Consider the following 15683-nt stretch of genomic DNA (forward strand, 5'->3'; position numbering starts at 1 on the left):
CATCCTGCTATGGTCTGAAAATATAAACAAGCGACCACACACACCTCCAAAATGCTCTTATATTGTAATTGCCGACGTGAGAATAGTAAGTTGAGTCTTCAGGAAATGGCACAGCACCTTTATAAAAAGGTTTGAAGTAGAGAGTCCATTCCCTTCTCTCCCTTCCTCCATATGAGAACAACGAGTATGTTCTTTCTGGAGGGTGAAGAGGCAAAACACGATCTTGGAAACAAAGATTCCCAGACTCAAAACCTGCTAGCACACTGATCTTGAACTCCCAACCAAAGAACCCTAAGAAATAAATTTCTGCTGCAACCCATTCTCAGGCATTAAAGCAACAACCTGGATAAAGACACTGTTTTTATCCAGAGACACTAAGATTGATATTCCTATTCTAATATAGCTAGACCTTAGGAACCAAACAGGACACTTGGCGTTGAACAGATTCCTGAAGGCAGAAGTCTTGGTAGAGTCTCTAGACAGCAATATCATTATGAGGAGCTCACCTCCCACATTTCTACACCATGCAGCCTCACTCTGAGTTGAAGGATGTAAGAGCAATAACAAGAACATTCAAAGATCCTGGGTTAATCCCTTTGCCTCTATGCACTGTCACTTCCTCACCTCTAAGTGTACCGGAACACACACTCTGGGAATTACTTCCCAGTGCTAACATCAGGAGATTCCTGCCATACCCCTTACCTGGCAAGGTAAATGATCTTTAAGATAAAATTAACCAAAAGCCAGCACTTGACTCTCAAAACTAAACTCTTTCCCATTTACCTTCCTCTAAGAACCTCATCCTTTGGAATATGTCTTGCAGGACTGGACAGCTATCAGGCAAATAGCAAGCCAAAAGGAGGGAGAGCAAGCAAATGAAAACCAGCTATGAAAGTAACTAGGCAGTTTGATGAGTGAAAACTGCTCCTTGAAGCCAGCTGCCCCACCTGTCAGTTCACCTCTGACCTCAGAAGCTAGAGGAGTAAATGTCTGACTCTTAGGGACGCCTTTGAAGATTCTTTAGTGCTACAGACAGTCAAATTCAAAGAATATTAAGGATTAGAGACTGGAAAAAGAACTAAGGGCTAGTTCAGAGTCCTTTCACATAGGGTTCATTATAACCTTAGGTGAATTGTTTGCCCTCCTGGAAGTTCCACTTGCCCTCCTGGAACCAACAGGCAGGGGATGGCGTATATTCATTAGCGGGCACTGGTTCAGAAGGCAGCCTTCCTTAGAGATTCAAACACCTGGACTTGGACCCTGGCTCCACCATTTAATAGCTGTGTTATTCAAATTGGTTAACTTCTCTTCTATTGTGAACTTCAGGTAATAGCAAACTCTATGTGGTGAAGACTAAAGTTCATTTAAAGGGCTAAGAAAAGGGCCAGAGAGGAGGCAGGAGTCACCTGGAAAACAGCAGCACTCTCCTGTGATATAAGCCTATGATTTCAAATATTGGTATAAACATAATTATTTTAATGCTATTCCACCTTCCTGAACTAGAAAAAAGGAGTAAGAGACCTCTGCTTGGTACCCCAGAGAGAGTCAATATGTGTAATCCCTGGGAAACCTCTTTCTAAGATCAGATGGACAAGTAAGGGAAGTAGCTGCCACAGCCTGACAAGGTCCCATGTGAAGGAAGTGTTAGCATCTGTGCATGATGCTATTGACTACTCTACTCTGATCAATACTGGAATAAGATCACAAAGGCAATAACTGTGGGGACCCACAGCTCAGGGCTCTGTCTTGCAGGAGAGACAGCTAGCTCTTGTATTTGAATCTTGGTGTTCTCATGTTGAAAATGGGGTGAAGAGATTGAGTAAGCCAATGGTTTTTTAACATGCAAATAATATGGTAAGTATTCACAAGTGAATCATAACCATAGTTCCTAGGTTCTACTACAAAAGTTCCTTGGAATTCTGGAAGAGAAAAGAACATATCTAAAAATTAACACCACACTTATCTATCAACTACAAAGAGTCAAGCATAGCAGCACACAGTGCAAGAAATATAAAAAAATAAAGTCATCCACTGTCTCACCCAGAGCCAAAGTATTTGCAATTGCTTTGAGTTGAAAATATTATTTACAAGTAGCTGGCAAATTTAAGCTAAAAAAGGAATCAACATGGAATCTGACATGAAATATTCATCCCTTTAAATTCCTTGATGCTGCAGAACCAGAGGTGCTACAGGTTTAAAGAGGAAGTCAGAGCCCAGTTATTTTTCTCATGCTACAGGGCCTGATGTTATTAGAAAACTGAGTGCCAGTCACATGGTTACTGATAACATCGTTTAATATCACAGTCCTTTCTATGGGAATCATCTATTTCTTAAGAAAGACATCATAGAGACCCACAAACCAAAATTATGAGGATTCAAAGATATCCCAATTTTTAAATAAGATAAATAATAGAGACAATGTTCTAATCTCTTAGTCTATCTGATCTCCTTGATCTCAGCCCTTAACGATTTTTTCTGTGAGATTATAACTTCTTGATTAAAGTCCTTTCTAGCAATTTAATCATTTGGCTAAATCCTTCTCTATTACTCAGCACCTGATATATAGAAATAACAGATGACAATAAAATCAGGTAGCATACATAATCACTGACTTTGGGGAAAACTTCTTAACCAGCAAGCATGCTTATCACCAAAATAATGTCAATTACTTTCATTCCAAAGAATAGAGGGGTTTTTTGTTTATATATTATGGTTTCTAATTTTGTATTTTTATAGAATTTGTTTGCCAATGTGTGTGTTCTGAGTCTATATATGGTTCTTGTGCTTTTTCTTTGGCTATTTGGTTTTTTGTTCATTTGCTTTGTCCTTTTCAGGTTTGTTTGTTTTTATTTTACCTTATATTTTCTAAACATCTGCTGGTTTTCTAATGAGAGAGAGAGAGCAGGGAAGGGTGTGGATTTGGGAGAGTGAGGAGGTAGGAAGGGTCTAGGAGGAGTTGGGGGAGAAGGAACCATAATCAGAATAGATTGTATTAAAAACAGACAAACGTGTAATTATCCTTCATTAAACTGGTTTTGGCTGGAGGTGGAGGGGAGAGAAATAGAAGGCGTTGGAGAGAAACAATATAACTATGCCTCAGATTTGCAAGCAATGGCTCAGATATTTGAAAATCAATAAATTATTCTAGTTCACATACATATCTTCAAAGTAGGAAAGGCTTGCATCATTTGACAATAAGTGGGGGAAAGTCACTAATACTACCTCTATGCTTCACCCACTCTTCCAAATTGTGTCACTCTACTTCCTGAGTCAGACTAAGAGAATTGTCTTCAAAAGAAGGACCATGGTTATTCTGTCAGTTTTTCGGCACTTTGAAAAAAAAGTTTTGCATATGTGACAGCAAATTAAATTCTAGAAGATCCTTTTCTCTGGCCAGAGCCAATGAGGTAAATGTGGCTGAGACATATGCAGAAGACAAAAACAAAACAAAACAAAACAAAATGTTCTGACCAGGTCTAACAGGGACTCTTGTGAAGGGGAGACAGAGAGGCAGGAGTAGCAATGGTCTATATATACCGTGCTCCTTTTCAGAAACAAGAGACGAGGGAGGAAAAAAAGAGCCACCGGAAGTCATGGGTGGTACATGGTGATCCTGTCGATTCACAGCATCTCAACTTACCTTTCATTAGTTTCAATATCAAAACAGAATCTCTTGTCAATTGACTCTGTCTTCCTTCTCACACAGTACTTCAAAGTTAAGTCCATGGGTCCCTGAAAAGAAGCAATTATTTAAAATCCAGAAGTTTTTTTCCCTCATCTGTAGTGTCCTTAGGGTCATTTGAATGAAGGAGCAATGGGTTGACTCACTAAGAACCTTTACCTTCAAACCTTGGAATTATATGGTCGATGGCTTCTCATTGTCCCAAGTATCAGTGGTCAAAATCAGGAGAAAATGAAAATGCTCAGGGCAGGCTAATGCCCTTTCCCAAGTTCAGCGGATACAAAAGAAGCTCAATACCCATCACCAGGGCAGTGCAGGAGAAACGGAGTGCCTAAATGGCATTAAGTACACATAATAAAAGTTTCATGAGGTTTCTGAGTAGGAAGCCGCAACTGGGTAATTAGCTATCTAAAACCCAGAATGTTCGAGAAAAGGTAAGTGTTGAAGCCCTACTGGATGAGGCAATACACACCTTCAAGATGACAGAAGTTATAAAAACAGTCCCTCCAGAGGTAGGAAAAAAGCACAGAAACAAGCACATTTGTTTATTAATCAAAGCAACAGCTTTACATTTGATACATATGGGGTAGTGTGGTTCACAATATCCCTGTGGGAACACAAATCTGCCAAACCCCTTGGTGGCCACAGACAAACTACCTGATTCTTCATCATTTGTTTTTCTCTATTATCCCAGCAGGGACAATGTGGCACCGAAGGGATATAAGATTTAGTTAACACAATCAACCATATACCATACAAGGAATTTTTAATGAATTGATTGTTTACTATTTTTTTGGATGTAGTTGAACACATACTTCCCTCACCATATCCCTTAGAGGTGAATATGAGAGGTAAACTTTCTTAATGGTATGCAAGTTGGTAAGGGCCAAGTAGCATTAAACTAGGAAGGATAAGATCTGGGATATTGCCTTAGGTGTACCATTTGCTAGCTATATGCCCCTCCCTGGCAAGGCAATTGCTCTGAGTCTTCACTTCACAATTTATTAAATAACAAGAGCACTACCGGCCTACTGTCTCAAACTCAGAGACACGGCATCTGCTCCAGGTCTGTACTTATGGCACTAATCCATCGAAACAATATGCATCATTGGCAAATACCAATTTACGCAGTGGAAAAGTAAACAGATCCCAGAGCTAAGATTTATACCCAGCTCAGACATGATGAGATATGCACACCTGTAATCCCCAAACTCCAACCTTCGTGAGAAAGATAACAAATTCAAGGCTAGTCTGGATTGCATGGGAACATTTTCTCTAAAATTTTAAAATGTAGCCAGGTGGCGCACGCCTTTAATCCCAGCACTTGGGAGGCAGAGGCAGGCGGATTTCTGAGTTCAAGGCCAGCCTGGTCTACAGAGTGAGTTCCAGGACAGCCAGGGCTACACAGAGAAACCCTGTCTCAAAAAAAAAAAAAAAACAAAGATGTAAAACAAACAAATAAATAAATAAATAAATAAATAAATAAAACAATATATAAATAGTCTCAAGCTCATGGTGTTCTTTAGCTAACCACCAGGTGTTCTTCTCCCAGGGAGTTTGGCCATTCATGGGCCAATCATTCTGCTGTTATTCCACTACAAGAACTCAAACTTCCATTAACTCTTTTTGCATTATGCCTTGCATGGAAGGGTAAATTTTTGATAAAACAATAAATACTTCTTTGGAGGAGACTGGTAAAGAGAGAATAAGACATAAGTAATGCTTTATAGGTTGAACTACTGGGGGACACCGGTAAGTGTCACAGTAAGGAAGAGGGCAAATTCATTCATCTCCAAATTAAGCTCATGGTATCTGCTCCATAGTGCTGCTACCAGAGGAAGTAAGGTACGTGGTAGAACATGTCCTTGGAAGACAACTGGCATTTAGGAAAAGGTGGTTCTTACCTACTGCTGCTGCTGCTGCTGAAATTATCACTATAGCATCATCTATTTATATTATTTGCCTTTCAGAAACATGAAGTATTACTAGGAATGGTATCAGAAGACTAAAAAGAAAAAATAGCTTCTAATACAAATTGAGTGAATCCAGTAACTACTACTTCTTCTACTCCATCTGTTGGCTTACAGGCAATTGTGCTAGACTCCTCCCAGAAACCTAGCAATAGATTGTCATCACCAGCACTACTGCCAGATGCAGGTGGCTGGCAGCATGTAAGAGGACTGCTTGCTACCCCAGCTCACTCTTGCTTGCTCGCTCTCTCTCTCTCTCTCTCTCTCTCTCTCTCTCTCTCTCTCTCTCTCTCTCTCACACACACACACACACACACACACACACACACTTATACACTTTTCTCTCTATCTATTCTCAAGTGTTCCCAGCCAGCCCCTCTCTCCCCATCTCTGTCCTTTTTGTCCTTCTTTATCCCCCCCTTCTCTGTCCTCATGGCTTTGCTCCCATCTTTCTGGCCCTAGCCCTTCTCCAGGCCCACACTCCCTTTCTTTACCCCCAAATAACTTCCTTTATAGCAGGTCCATTGTATGGCATGATTTCTCAGGACAATGTCTTGGTATGAGCCAGTCAGGTTCCTCCTTACCTCCACCCACTGTGTCATTATATAACACTGTCACTACTTTCTATATGGAAAACTGAGTTCTTTCAATCCCTTAAGCAATTGCAGATTAAAATTGCTTAGACTAAGGGCCAAGCATACATGGCTTTAATGCAAACACTCAGGATGGAGAGGCAAGTAGATCTCAGTGAGTTCAAGGCCAGCCTGGTCCACATAGTGAGTTACAGGACAGCCAGAGCTTCACAGAGAGACTCCATCTCATAAAACAAAACCCTGCTTAGGCTCCCTGTTAGGCTCATACAATTGCAGTTTTGCAAGCATCCACTCAATGAAACAAGGAGGAAAGAAAAACTAAATTGCTCTCATATGCTAAGGGGATATAAAAGTGTTTTCTACTGATTTTGCCCTGGACAAAATGTTCTTTTGAACAGAAATAAAAAAAAAAGTTCTAAAAGATATTACTCTCTCTGAGAGTAGAGTTAGTGTCCAGATAACAATTTTGTAGAACTAAAAGCAATGGGGGCTTAGAAATTAGCCCAGTTATAAATATCTCAAACCCTAGGCTTTATCCCTAGTACCACATAAACCAGTCATGGAGACATATACTGGTAATTTCAGAACTCAGGAAGTAAGGCAGGAGGATAAGAAGTTCAAGGTCATGCTTTACATTCGAATGAGTTTAAAGCTATCCTGGGTTCCTCTAAGCTACATCTCAGCAACCACCATGCCCTAACATGAAATAGAAAAAAAAAAAAAAAAGACTGCAGCTAGTGTTATACATAAGCACTTGATACTCAGATACAGGAGAAACTCAGGTTGACAAAGGACAAATTTTATACCATAGAGTAAGATGAATTTGATGAAGCCTATTGGAAAAGGGTGTACCCCAGCTTAAACATACATTTGAGGTACAATAGTAGGCTCTGTGCTTAAAGACTGATGCAAAAAGTAGTTTTCAACAGTCTACAATCGAAACTGTCCTCTCTGGTTTTTTATGTCCAAGCTATACCAGATTGGTCATCTACAGAAAATACTGTTAATATAAATTGGCAGTTTTCTCCAAATTCCTATCTACCTTAATTGGGCCTTCCTGTATGTACTTAAAGCTTCCAGCAGTATGTAGAATTTTAAAGGTTCACCGTGACAGCATGTAGGCAAGCAAGTGAAGGGGATGCTTTCAGAGAATGAACAAGGTGATGATCACTTTTTACCTGTAGAAATATCTATGCATGGAAAGGATTGGGTTCTTTTAGGAGAATAAACTAGCCTCTCAATGGTCAACTTACCTTGGCATTTTGACAAGGAGGACAAGGCCTGAAGAGGGGAGGAAGAGATATGTACTACTTATAGAAATTTTTCTTTGTGTGAAGATGACGCTAACATTAGGATATATACACACACATATAGATGTGCTTTTACTAGAAATTAATACTAGAAATTAATTCACATTTTTAAGAACCCACTACTTAAAAGAGTCATTCATGTTCTGGATATGTTCTTTGTACAAGTATGGGCAATTGTTATACTAAATAGGCTGAAAAGGTAAAGACACCATGATGATGGTAGGACCTGCATATGATATAACACACCTGTTAATCCCAGCACTCAGGAGTCTGAGACAGGAGACTTGCTATAAGTTTAAGGCATAAGCTTGTGCTACACAATGAATTCCAGGCTAGCCTGGACCACAAAACAAACCCTTTTCTCTATAACAAAACCAAGTTTTGGTTTTACATGACAGTGATAGACTTGATTATTTGACACTGTGTCAATATATATTCTTTTCTGACATACCATTACACGAATGAGCTCAAAAACTAGCAGTAACAAAGACTGACCTGCTTAGCACCCGGCTTCTGTTCCATTGGTGTCATGGTGAGCGTCCTGGTCTCTTTCTCATACCGACAGTAGTATTTCACCCAGGATATCCCCAGGGCCCCTACAAGACAGAAGAAAGTGAATGAGCAGAATATTTCACCATCCCAAAGCAGAAGCTGCTTATGGCTTGCTTGCTTTCTCCAGGGCTCGAAATTGAACACAAGGCCTCTATATAGTACAAACATTCCAAGCCTATTGGTTATTCTTTGCTAAAAGACCCCAGGTCAATCACTGCCCTTTGTCTCTGCACCATCTTTACCTACCTACTGCACCCACAGAGATGCTAACCCTCACCAACTGCTTCCCATTTCCATTCTTATTCTTGGCTCATTCTAAACCTCCTCTTCCTACAGCAGTCCTTGGCATTCTACCTATGCATCCAGAAGCTGGAAACCCCTGCCAGTTTGCTCTTTCCTGAAGTCTCTCATTTGACTAACATTGAATTGTGTCCATTCTATTCCATACATGTCTCTTCTTCAAGTATTTCTACTTTTTAGCTCTTTAGCAATGAGTTAAAGGGTGTTATCATCATCTTGTTTTCCTAATACTTAATAACATTTCCAGTAAACTATGAATGTACATTTTTCCCATTAATCACTTCAAGCAGGCTTCTCTCATTTCCCCAGCTCTGATTTGCTCCCATCCAATCCTTCTTCACCATTTTGCTAGAACATTACTTTAAAAGATCCTTCTATTGATGTCATCTCCCTTGTCGTAAATTATACATAGCTTTCCTACTCTCTCCAAACAACGTAGTCTACCTTCAAAGCCCTGCATGATTTGATCAAATTGACCTTTCTGGCCTTGTCACTGGGTACACTCTCCTCTATGCTCCTGTGTCAGTGAATTATTTTCAGTTGCCAAATACTTAAGTGGCCATATAGTCTGTACAGCAAACTCAACATGTAGTTAAGAATGGATTGCACACAACATATATTTAAAATAATTACACCAGGACAAGGGTTATTCTCCACAAACCAAGAACTAAGCATGGGGTCTGTTCTCCAACACTCCTATGCCTCTACTCATACAGCAGCACACACAGGAAGTTCTCTACCCACTGGCATCCCATTTTAAAATCAGTGAGAACATTTAACTTCTAAGTCAAACATCACTTCCTCAGAGAAGCTCTTAGACATATACCCCAATGAGAGTGCCCTGAATGCTTCACAAATATACTTTCCTATCATTCCTGCCAATCTGAGGATTGCTTTCAAAATTAAAAAAAAAAATGTGAGATTCATTCTGTTCTTATGCTCTCAATGTGTTGCACAGACTTGGGCCAAAAAGTGGTTTGGTGAGCATTCATTTAATGGAGTGGCAGCCATTTGTGACAACTTGGAAATCTGAGGCACAGAAGCACCCTGCACTGTGTAGCAAAGGTTCTCAGCTAGGAGTAGTTTCACTTCACTGTAGACAGATTACATTGTCATGTATGAAGAGCCTTACTAATACACGGTGAGGAGAAAGCTAGGATGCTGTTCACCACTTCACAGTGTGGAGCAGTGGTTCTCCACCTTCCTACCACTGAGGTCCTTTAATAGTTCCTCAGCTTGTGGTGGCCATAAAATTATTTCTGTCGCTACTCCAAAACTATAATCTTAATACTGTTATAAATCATTTTTAAAAAGTGCCTTCCAATGGTCTTAAGTGACCCCCTGTGAAAAGGTCATTTCAACCCCCAAAGGGGTCGTGACTCACAAGTAGAGAAGCACTGTTGTCCAAGCTCTGAGGGTGGTGAGTGGGATACAATACACTGGGAAAGGGTATCAGTTTGGGTATAGGATACATCTGAAGTTAGCCTTTGATCTAGTGACTGTTCAAAGCCTCAGTGGTCTCTAGTGTAACTAAAGCATAATGTGGGATCAAAGATTAAAATGGGTTGAGACCTTTAAAGCAGTGTACAGAGTAAGTGCAGTGAATATGATCTTTCTACTTCCTTTGCCCTACCTCTGTTTTGACCCAAAGTTCAGCATACACAATTAAGTTTCCTCATCTTGAATCTCAGAGGAAACTTTAAAGACATCGTACCCTATGACATAGTAATTTAACACGCCCCTAAAGTTTCTTTCTTTTGTATTTTTACTATTCCTGCCCTGCCCTCCAAAGAGTTCTATCAGGCATGGATCTATGAAGGACACATGGGTTCTCAGAGTTCAGAAAGGTAAAGCAGCAAGCCCCCTGGAAGCCAGTGGATGACCCTGCATGTCCACACACATTTCTCCTGTGTATAGAGATAGCCTTCAATGGTTGGCTGTCCTGGAAGCTTGCATGTCTGAGGAGCTTCTTTCATCCTTTTCTTAAGTTCTTCCATCTCCTCCCGGGTACTGGAGAAATGATTTCTTGTCTGTCAAGAAATCATTATAATCATTATCATTGTTATCATCAACAGGAATGTGTATTTATCCATTATAGATATAGTACAGAGATTTCTGTCCTCACAGCATGTGCTAAAACATATAGAAAACTGCTGAATAGTAGTGACTAGAAAATAATTCTAGAGTTTAATGGTACTATGTACTAGAAAGGAAACAAAAACACAGATAACCACAAGAAGCGAGAGCTTTTACCCAGTGGGATTAATTCAAGCTTCACGTAAATAGGAATTTGAAACGTCTGACATTAGACTGACCCTTACTTTACAACAAGGGCAACTATAGAGAAGGTTCCCAAAGATACTGTTATCATAGCAACATGTTAGTGAAGAAGATGTGGACTACACTAACAATGAGTCAGCCATGAGTACACATGCAAATGCCTGGTATTAGCTCACATTTGTCAAGTTACATATGGCAGAGGAGTCAACTTGATTGTAGAAAGATTTTGTAAGTCAGCAGAAAATAGGTACTCTCACGTTCAGGTAAAGGAGAGGACCCAGAAGGAAGGAATAAATGCAGAAAGGAAAAAAGTAGGTAAAAATGTACATCACAATCCCCCTAAGCAAGCAGTTTTTAATTTAAAAATACATCTATGAATATCATGCAATGTAGCACCCGGTCCAATGTCACCTGATCTTAATAACAACTTCTCTGACTACCAATTGTTACATTCTCTATGCTCCTTTAAAAATGCTGGTTTGGGGACTAGAGAGATGATTCAGTGGGTAAGGGCACTGGTTCCTCTTCCAGAGGTCCTGAGTTTAGTTCCCAGCAACCATATGGTGGCTCACAACCATCTGTAATGTGATCTGATGCCCTCTTCTGGCATACAAGTATACATGCAGATGCAGCATTCACATAAATTAAGTAAATATTTTTTTAAATGTTGGTTTGATTCCATATAGTAACAAGTAGTATAAGGGATATTAGCTTTATCTATCTACTCTAGAAAATATATAATCCTGCAAGACAGAAAAACCTTGGTGACTCATTCTGGTGTGCCAAAGACTTTTACTATGTCTCTAACAGGATATATTTTCATGGTAGCCACAAATAATCATCAAATGATAAGTTACTAAATTCTCATGTATAGATACATAAAATATGCTATGTCTATGGTCATTTATAAGAACTAGGATGTGCATGAAGTTGGAGAAGTATTTTTAAATTCGTTTGTTTAACTCTAAGTGATGAGAGAAAAAAATAACGGATACCCATAATAATAAACCAAGTGGCTTAACTGACTTGGGAACTAGCCTAAGGCCCAAGCCTCAAGTTTAAATAAGCCTACAGCTAGACTGATGTGGAAGAGATACAGTGAGGTACCAATGCTTAATAAATCCTAGCTAGATAGGGCTATTTCTGAATAGACGGTGGGTCTGAGAAGCAGCAAACCTCAAAGACAGGGAAGAGTCAAAACTGAAAAAGCAAGAACATTTCGATATGTTAAAAATGTTTGCATGCTACACCATTTTGTCCTAACAAACTGCCAGTGGTGAAATGGCCCGAAATTCCAAAGTTAAGAGTCCACTTTTAATTCTCAAAACACTCAAGCCATGGCCAGTGAGATGAGCCCACTGGGCTCAAATTCCGACGGAAAGACAGGTGGAAGACATCCACCTGCAACTCACATTCTGTAAGCTGAGCTGCAGCTGCTGTTTGTAGGGCAGGAAATCCTGTGTGAGCTCCACTGTCAAACTGTTAGAAATGAAGAGGCTATGAAGGAAGGCCAAGACCTAGGGGAAAGAGACAAAAAAAAAAAAAAAAAAACCTACCTTTAGAAACTCACCATTACCTGGCACCAGCACTTCCTACCTGATCAAATAAAGGACCCATGAAATCAGGGGAGAAACTCGAGAGTGTTACCGAGTACACCATTACAAGCAGTCGTGGCAGCACAAGTGACACACAGGTAAGTGTTCTCATATTAGGTTAGATACTTTACCTGCATTCAGTCTCAGAAAAAGAAACAGCAAATCTGGATCCTTTTTAGACTGCATCTGAAGCCACTCAGGAATTACAGACTGCAGGAATTGACTACGTCTGTTTTCTAAACAGGTTCAGCATTTCTCATCCAAAAATTTACAAACCAAAAATTTCAAGGGCAGATGTAATACCAAAAAAAAAAAAAAAAAGAAAAAAAAATTTACACCTAGCCTCATGTGATAGCCCTCATACACACTGAAGAAAATGTAAGCACAATAAAACTATTGTATAAAAAAATCTTTGCTGGATAAGAAAAATAAACTTTTGTGTTTAAACTGGAGAGCCATTTAAGATATTTCATTATGTAAATGCAAATATATGTCTGTATTCAGCTCAGACCTAGTTTATTGAGGTTGGTGAATCTATGTTCACCAAACAAAAATAATTTGTTTCTTTCATAGCTTTTTTATCACAGCTTACAACTGTTTTGATAATGTGCATCATTTCATGCCTTCTTTCTACCTCATGGGAGTATAGTATTCATAAAGAAAGAAACTGTCATTCACGTTTACTACAATATATCCAGTGTTTAAGACAGTGCCTGGAATACAACAAAATCTTGATGCTTCTTCAATAAATGAATGAATACTTGTTTTCATATAGTACATATAAAACTATAAAAATGTGAGCATCAAAACCTGTATACTCAGTCATATACTTTCATGTGCCATATATGTAGACACATTCACACTCAATAGTACGTATCATATACATAGCAAGAGATATAAACACAAACAATTTGGGAGGGAAAATATTATACAACCAATACATATTCATTTTATAAAAAGGATTTTTTGATCATCCAAATACATTATTTTAAACTTTTCTGTAATGATCCCCCTTGTAGTCAGCATATTTTCCAATTAAAATACACTAAGTTTTGTAAGAAATTAAAGGTAATTTAGTAGTAAAATTTATGCAAAGGAGTCAACTAGTAGAACAGGAAGTAAAATAGGAAGTGATTAAACGTAAGGGCCATGAGTTTTTAGTACAGGCTGAAGCACACGGTATACAGTTTTAAAAGCTTTTTGAAAGCATGAGAAGAAGAAAGCCAAAACGTCCAGGCCCTGAAGTGTTCACAGCAGAATAATGCAAGGCTTTCAAAAGAGATCAACAAAGAATACTTCTTAATGTGTTAAAATAAAAGCAAAACAAAACCAGAAATACACGAAGCTCTTCCAAACTCCTTTTACAGAGCTAGTATTATTGTTTAATAGCAAAACCAGGTAAAGACACAACAACAAACCAACTACAGGCCTGATGAACATAAAGGCAAAAATCCTCAATAAAATCCTTGTAAACTGTGTATAGGCACATAATCAAAAAGATTACAAGTCATGATCAAGTTGTCTTTACCCAGAGATGTGGGGCTGGTTCAACATATGTAAATCAATAAGTGTGGCAAATCCTATAAATAACCTTAAAGACAAAGTTCCTACAATCATCTCAATAGATAAAAAGCCTTTGACAAAATCCAACATATCTTCATGATAAGTATCCTAGAGAAAGTAGGAGTCAAGGAAACAAATTTCAACATATAAAGACTGTGAATGACACACCCACAGCCAACATCAGCCTAAATGGAGAAAAATTCAAAGAAAGTTCCATTAAAATCAGAAATAAGACAGGGCTGTACACTGTCTCCACTACTTTCAAATATAGTGCTCAAAACACTAGCTGGAACAACAGAATAAGAAAATAAAATTCAGTGGATACAAACAAGAAAAGTTGAATCACCCCATTTGCAGATGATATGATATTATACTTAAAGGGTAACAAAAACTCCATCAGAAAACTAGAAATGGCCAACAATTTTGGCAAAATGGTAGAATAACTTAACAAAACTCAGTAACAACTCCATATGTCAACAAAAAACATGTTGAGAAAGAGATCTCCTCGAATGCATTTCCACTCACAATAGCCTCAAAAATTACCTAGGACTTAACGAACTAGGGAAGGAAAGGGAGGGGGACAGGGAAGGAGGAGGAGAAGAGGATAGAGAGGGAGGGAGGGAAGGAAGGAGAAAAAAAGAAAGAGAGAGACTTCTACAATAAAAACTTTAAATCTCTGAAGAAAGAGAATGAAGAAGACACAAGTTGGTAGAATATTATTGTGACAATGACCATTCTACCAAAACAAGTTACAGATTTAATACAATCTAATCAAAATACCATAGTCATCAAAGAAATGGAAAAACTCCTAAGTTTTGAATGGAACTACAAAAGACACTAGATAGCTAAGGCAATCCTGCATAAAAAGGAAAATACTAATAGGATTCACATTCCAGATCTCATGATTTATCACAGGGCTACAGGATTAAAAAGAACATTGTGCTAGCACAAAATTAAACTTGTAGGCAACGAAGGCAAAGCAGAAAATGAATGTAACATCAGCCATTGAACATCTGACAAAGATGTCAAAACTCTGAAAAAAACATGGCATCTTCAGCACATAGTGCTGGGAAAACTGAATGCCTACATGGAGAAGACTGAAATTATGCTTTTGTCTCTCACCCTGCAAAAATTAACTCCAAATGAACTGAATATCTTAGCCTGAAACACTGAAACTGCTAGAAGAAAACATGGGCAGTATCCTTCTAGATTTAGGTGAAGAAAAAGATTGTCTGAACAGTACTCTTTGCCCAGGATTAGGACAGCAATTGACAGGTGGAATGTCACATAAAACTAAAAACCTTCTATACAGCTAAGGATAAATCCATTGAGTGGAGAGAGGAAGCCCAAAGAGAAGCAATATCATGGATGGATGGATGGATGGATGGATGGATGGATAAGATAAGATAGATATTCTCTCCCTATAGGAAGTAATTTATACCTGGTAGTATTAATTTAGCCAGCTACCTGTGGCTAGTGAGGCCCTGCTACCTAGAGGAAAACTTGTTCCTGCCATTTTCCTCAACCAGCGTAATCTGTAACTATGTTTGAAATACTCATCCTTCTATAAAGAGGTAAGTGTAGCTCTCACCCCTTATTTTTGCAGTAGAGAATATTACAGAAAGCCCCACCTGGTCAGAACTCAGAAATAAACTGATAGTAGAGTCCCTGCCTCGATTCGATACATATAGAATACAATCCCTAACCTTAAGGGAACATCTTGGAACATCACAGAAAAGGGGACAAAATATTGTTAAGAAGCAGGAAAGCTGCCGTGACAGAGTCTTTTCTTGGAAAAAGGCAGTGGGGGGGTGGGGGGATATGACTGTGAGTCTAGG

At 38.9% G+C, this 15683-nt stretch overlaps 1 protein-coding gene across 3 annotated transcripts in view; it reads right to left on the reverse strand.

The window, feature by feature from the left end:
* The window catches only part of Ophn1 (oligophrenin 1), a 308721-nt gene that overhangs the window by 125755 nt on the left and 167283 nt on the right, over window positions 1-15683 (reverse strand). For all 3 annotated transcript variants that reach the window (XM_076918793.1, XM_034485518.2, XM_076918794.1), the window contains exons 8-11: window positions 12100-12204; window positions 10308-10437; window positions 8051-8151; window positions 3641-3732 (exon numbers count right to left, since the gene is read on the reverse strand). In XM_076918793.1, coding sequence (XP_076774908.1) covers window positions 3641-3732; window positions 8051-8151; window positions 10308-10437; window positions 12100-12204 — 428 coding nt within the window. The remainder of the gene's footprint in view (window positions 1-3640; window positions 3733-8050; window positions 8152-10307; window positions 10438-12099; window positions 12205-15683) is intronic.

This window comes from Arvicanthis niloticus, chromosome X (assembly GCF_011762505.2).
Source record: "Arvicanthis niloticus isolate mArvNil1 chromosome X, mArvNil1.pat.X, whole genome shotgun sequence".
NCBI classification, from domain to species: Eukaryota; Metazoa; Chordata; class Mammalia; order Rodentia; family Muridae; genus Arvicanthis; species Arvicanthis niloticus.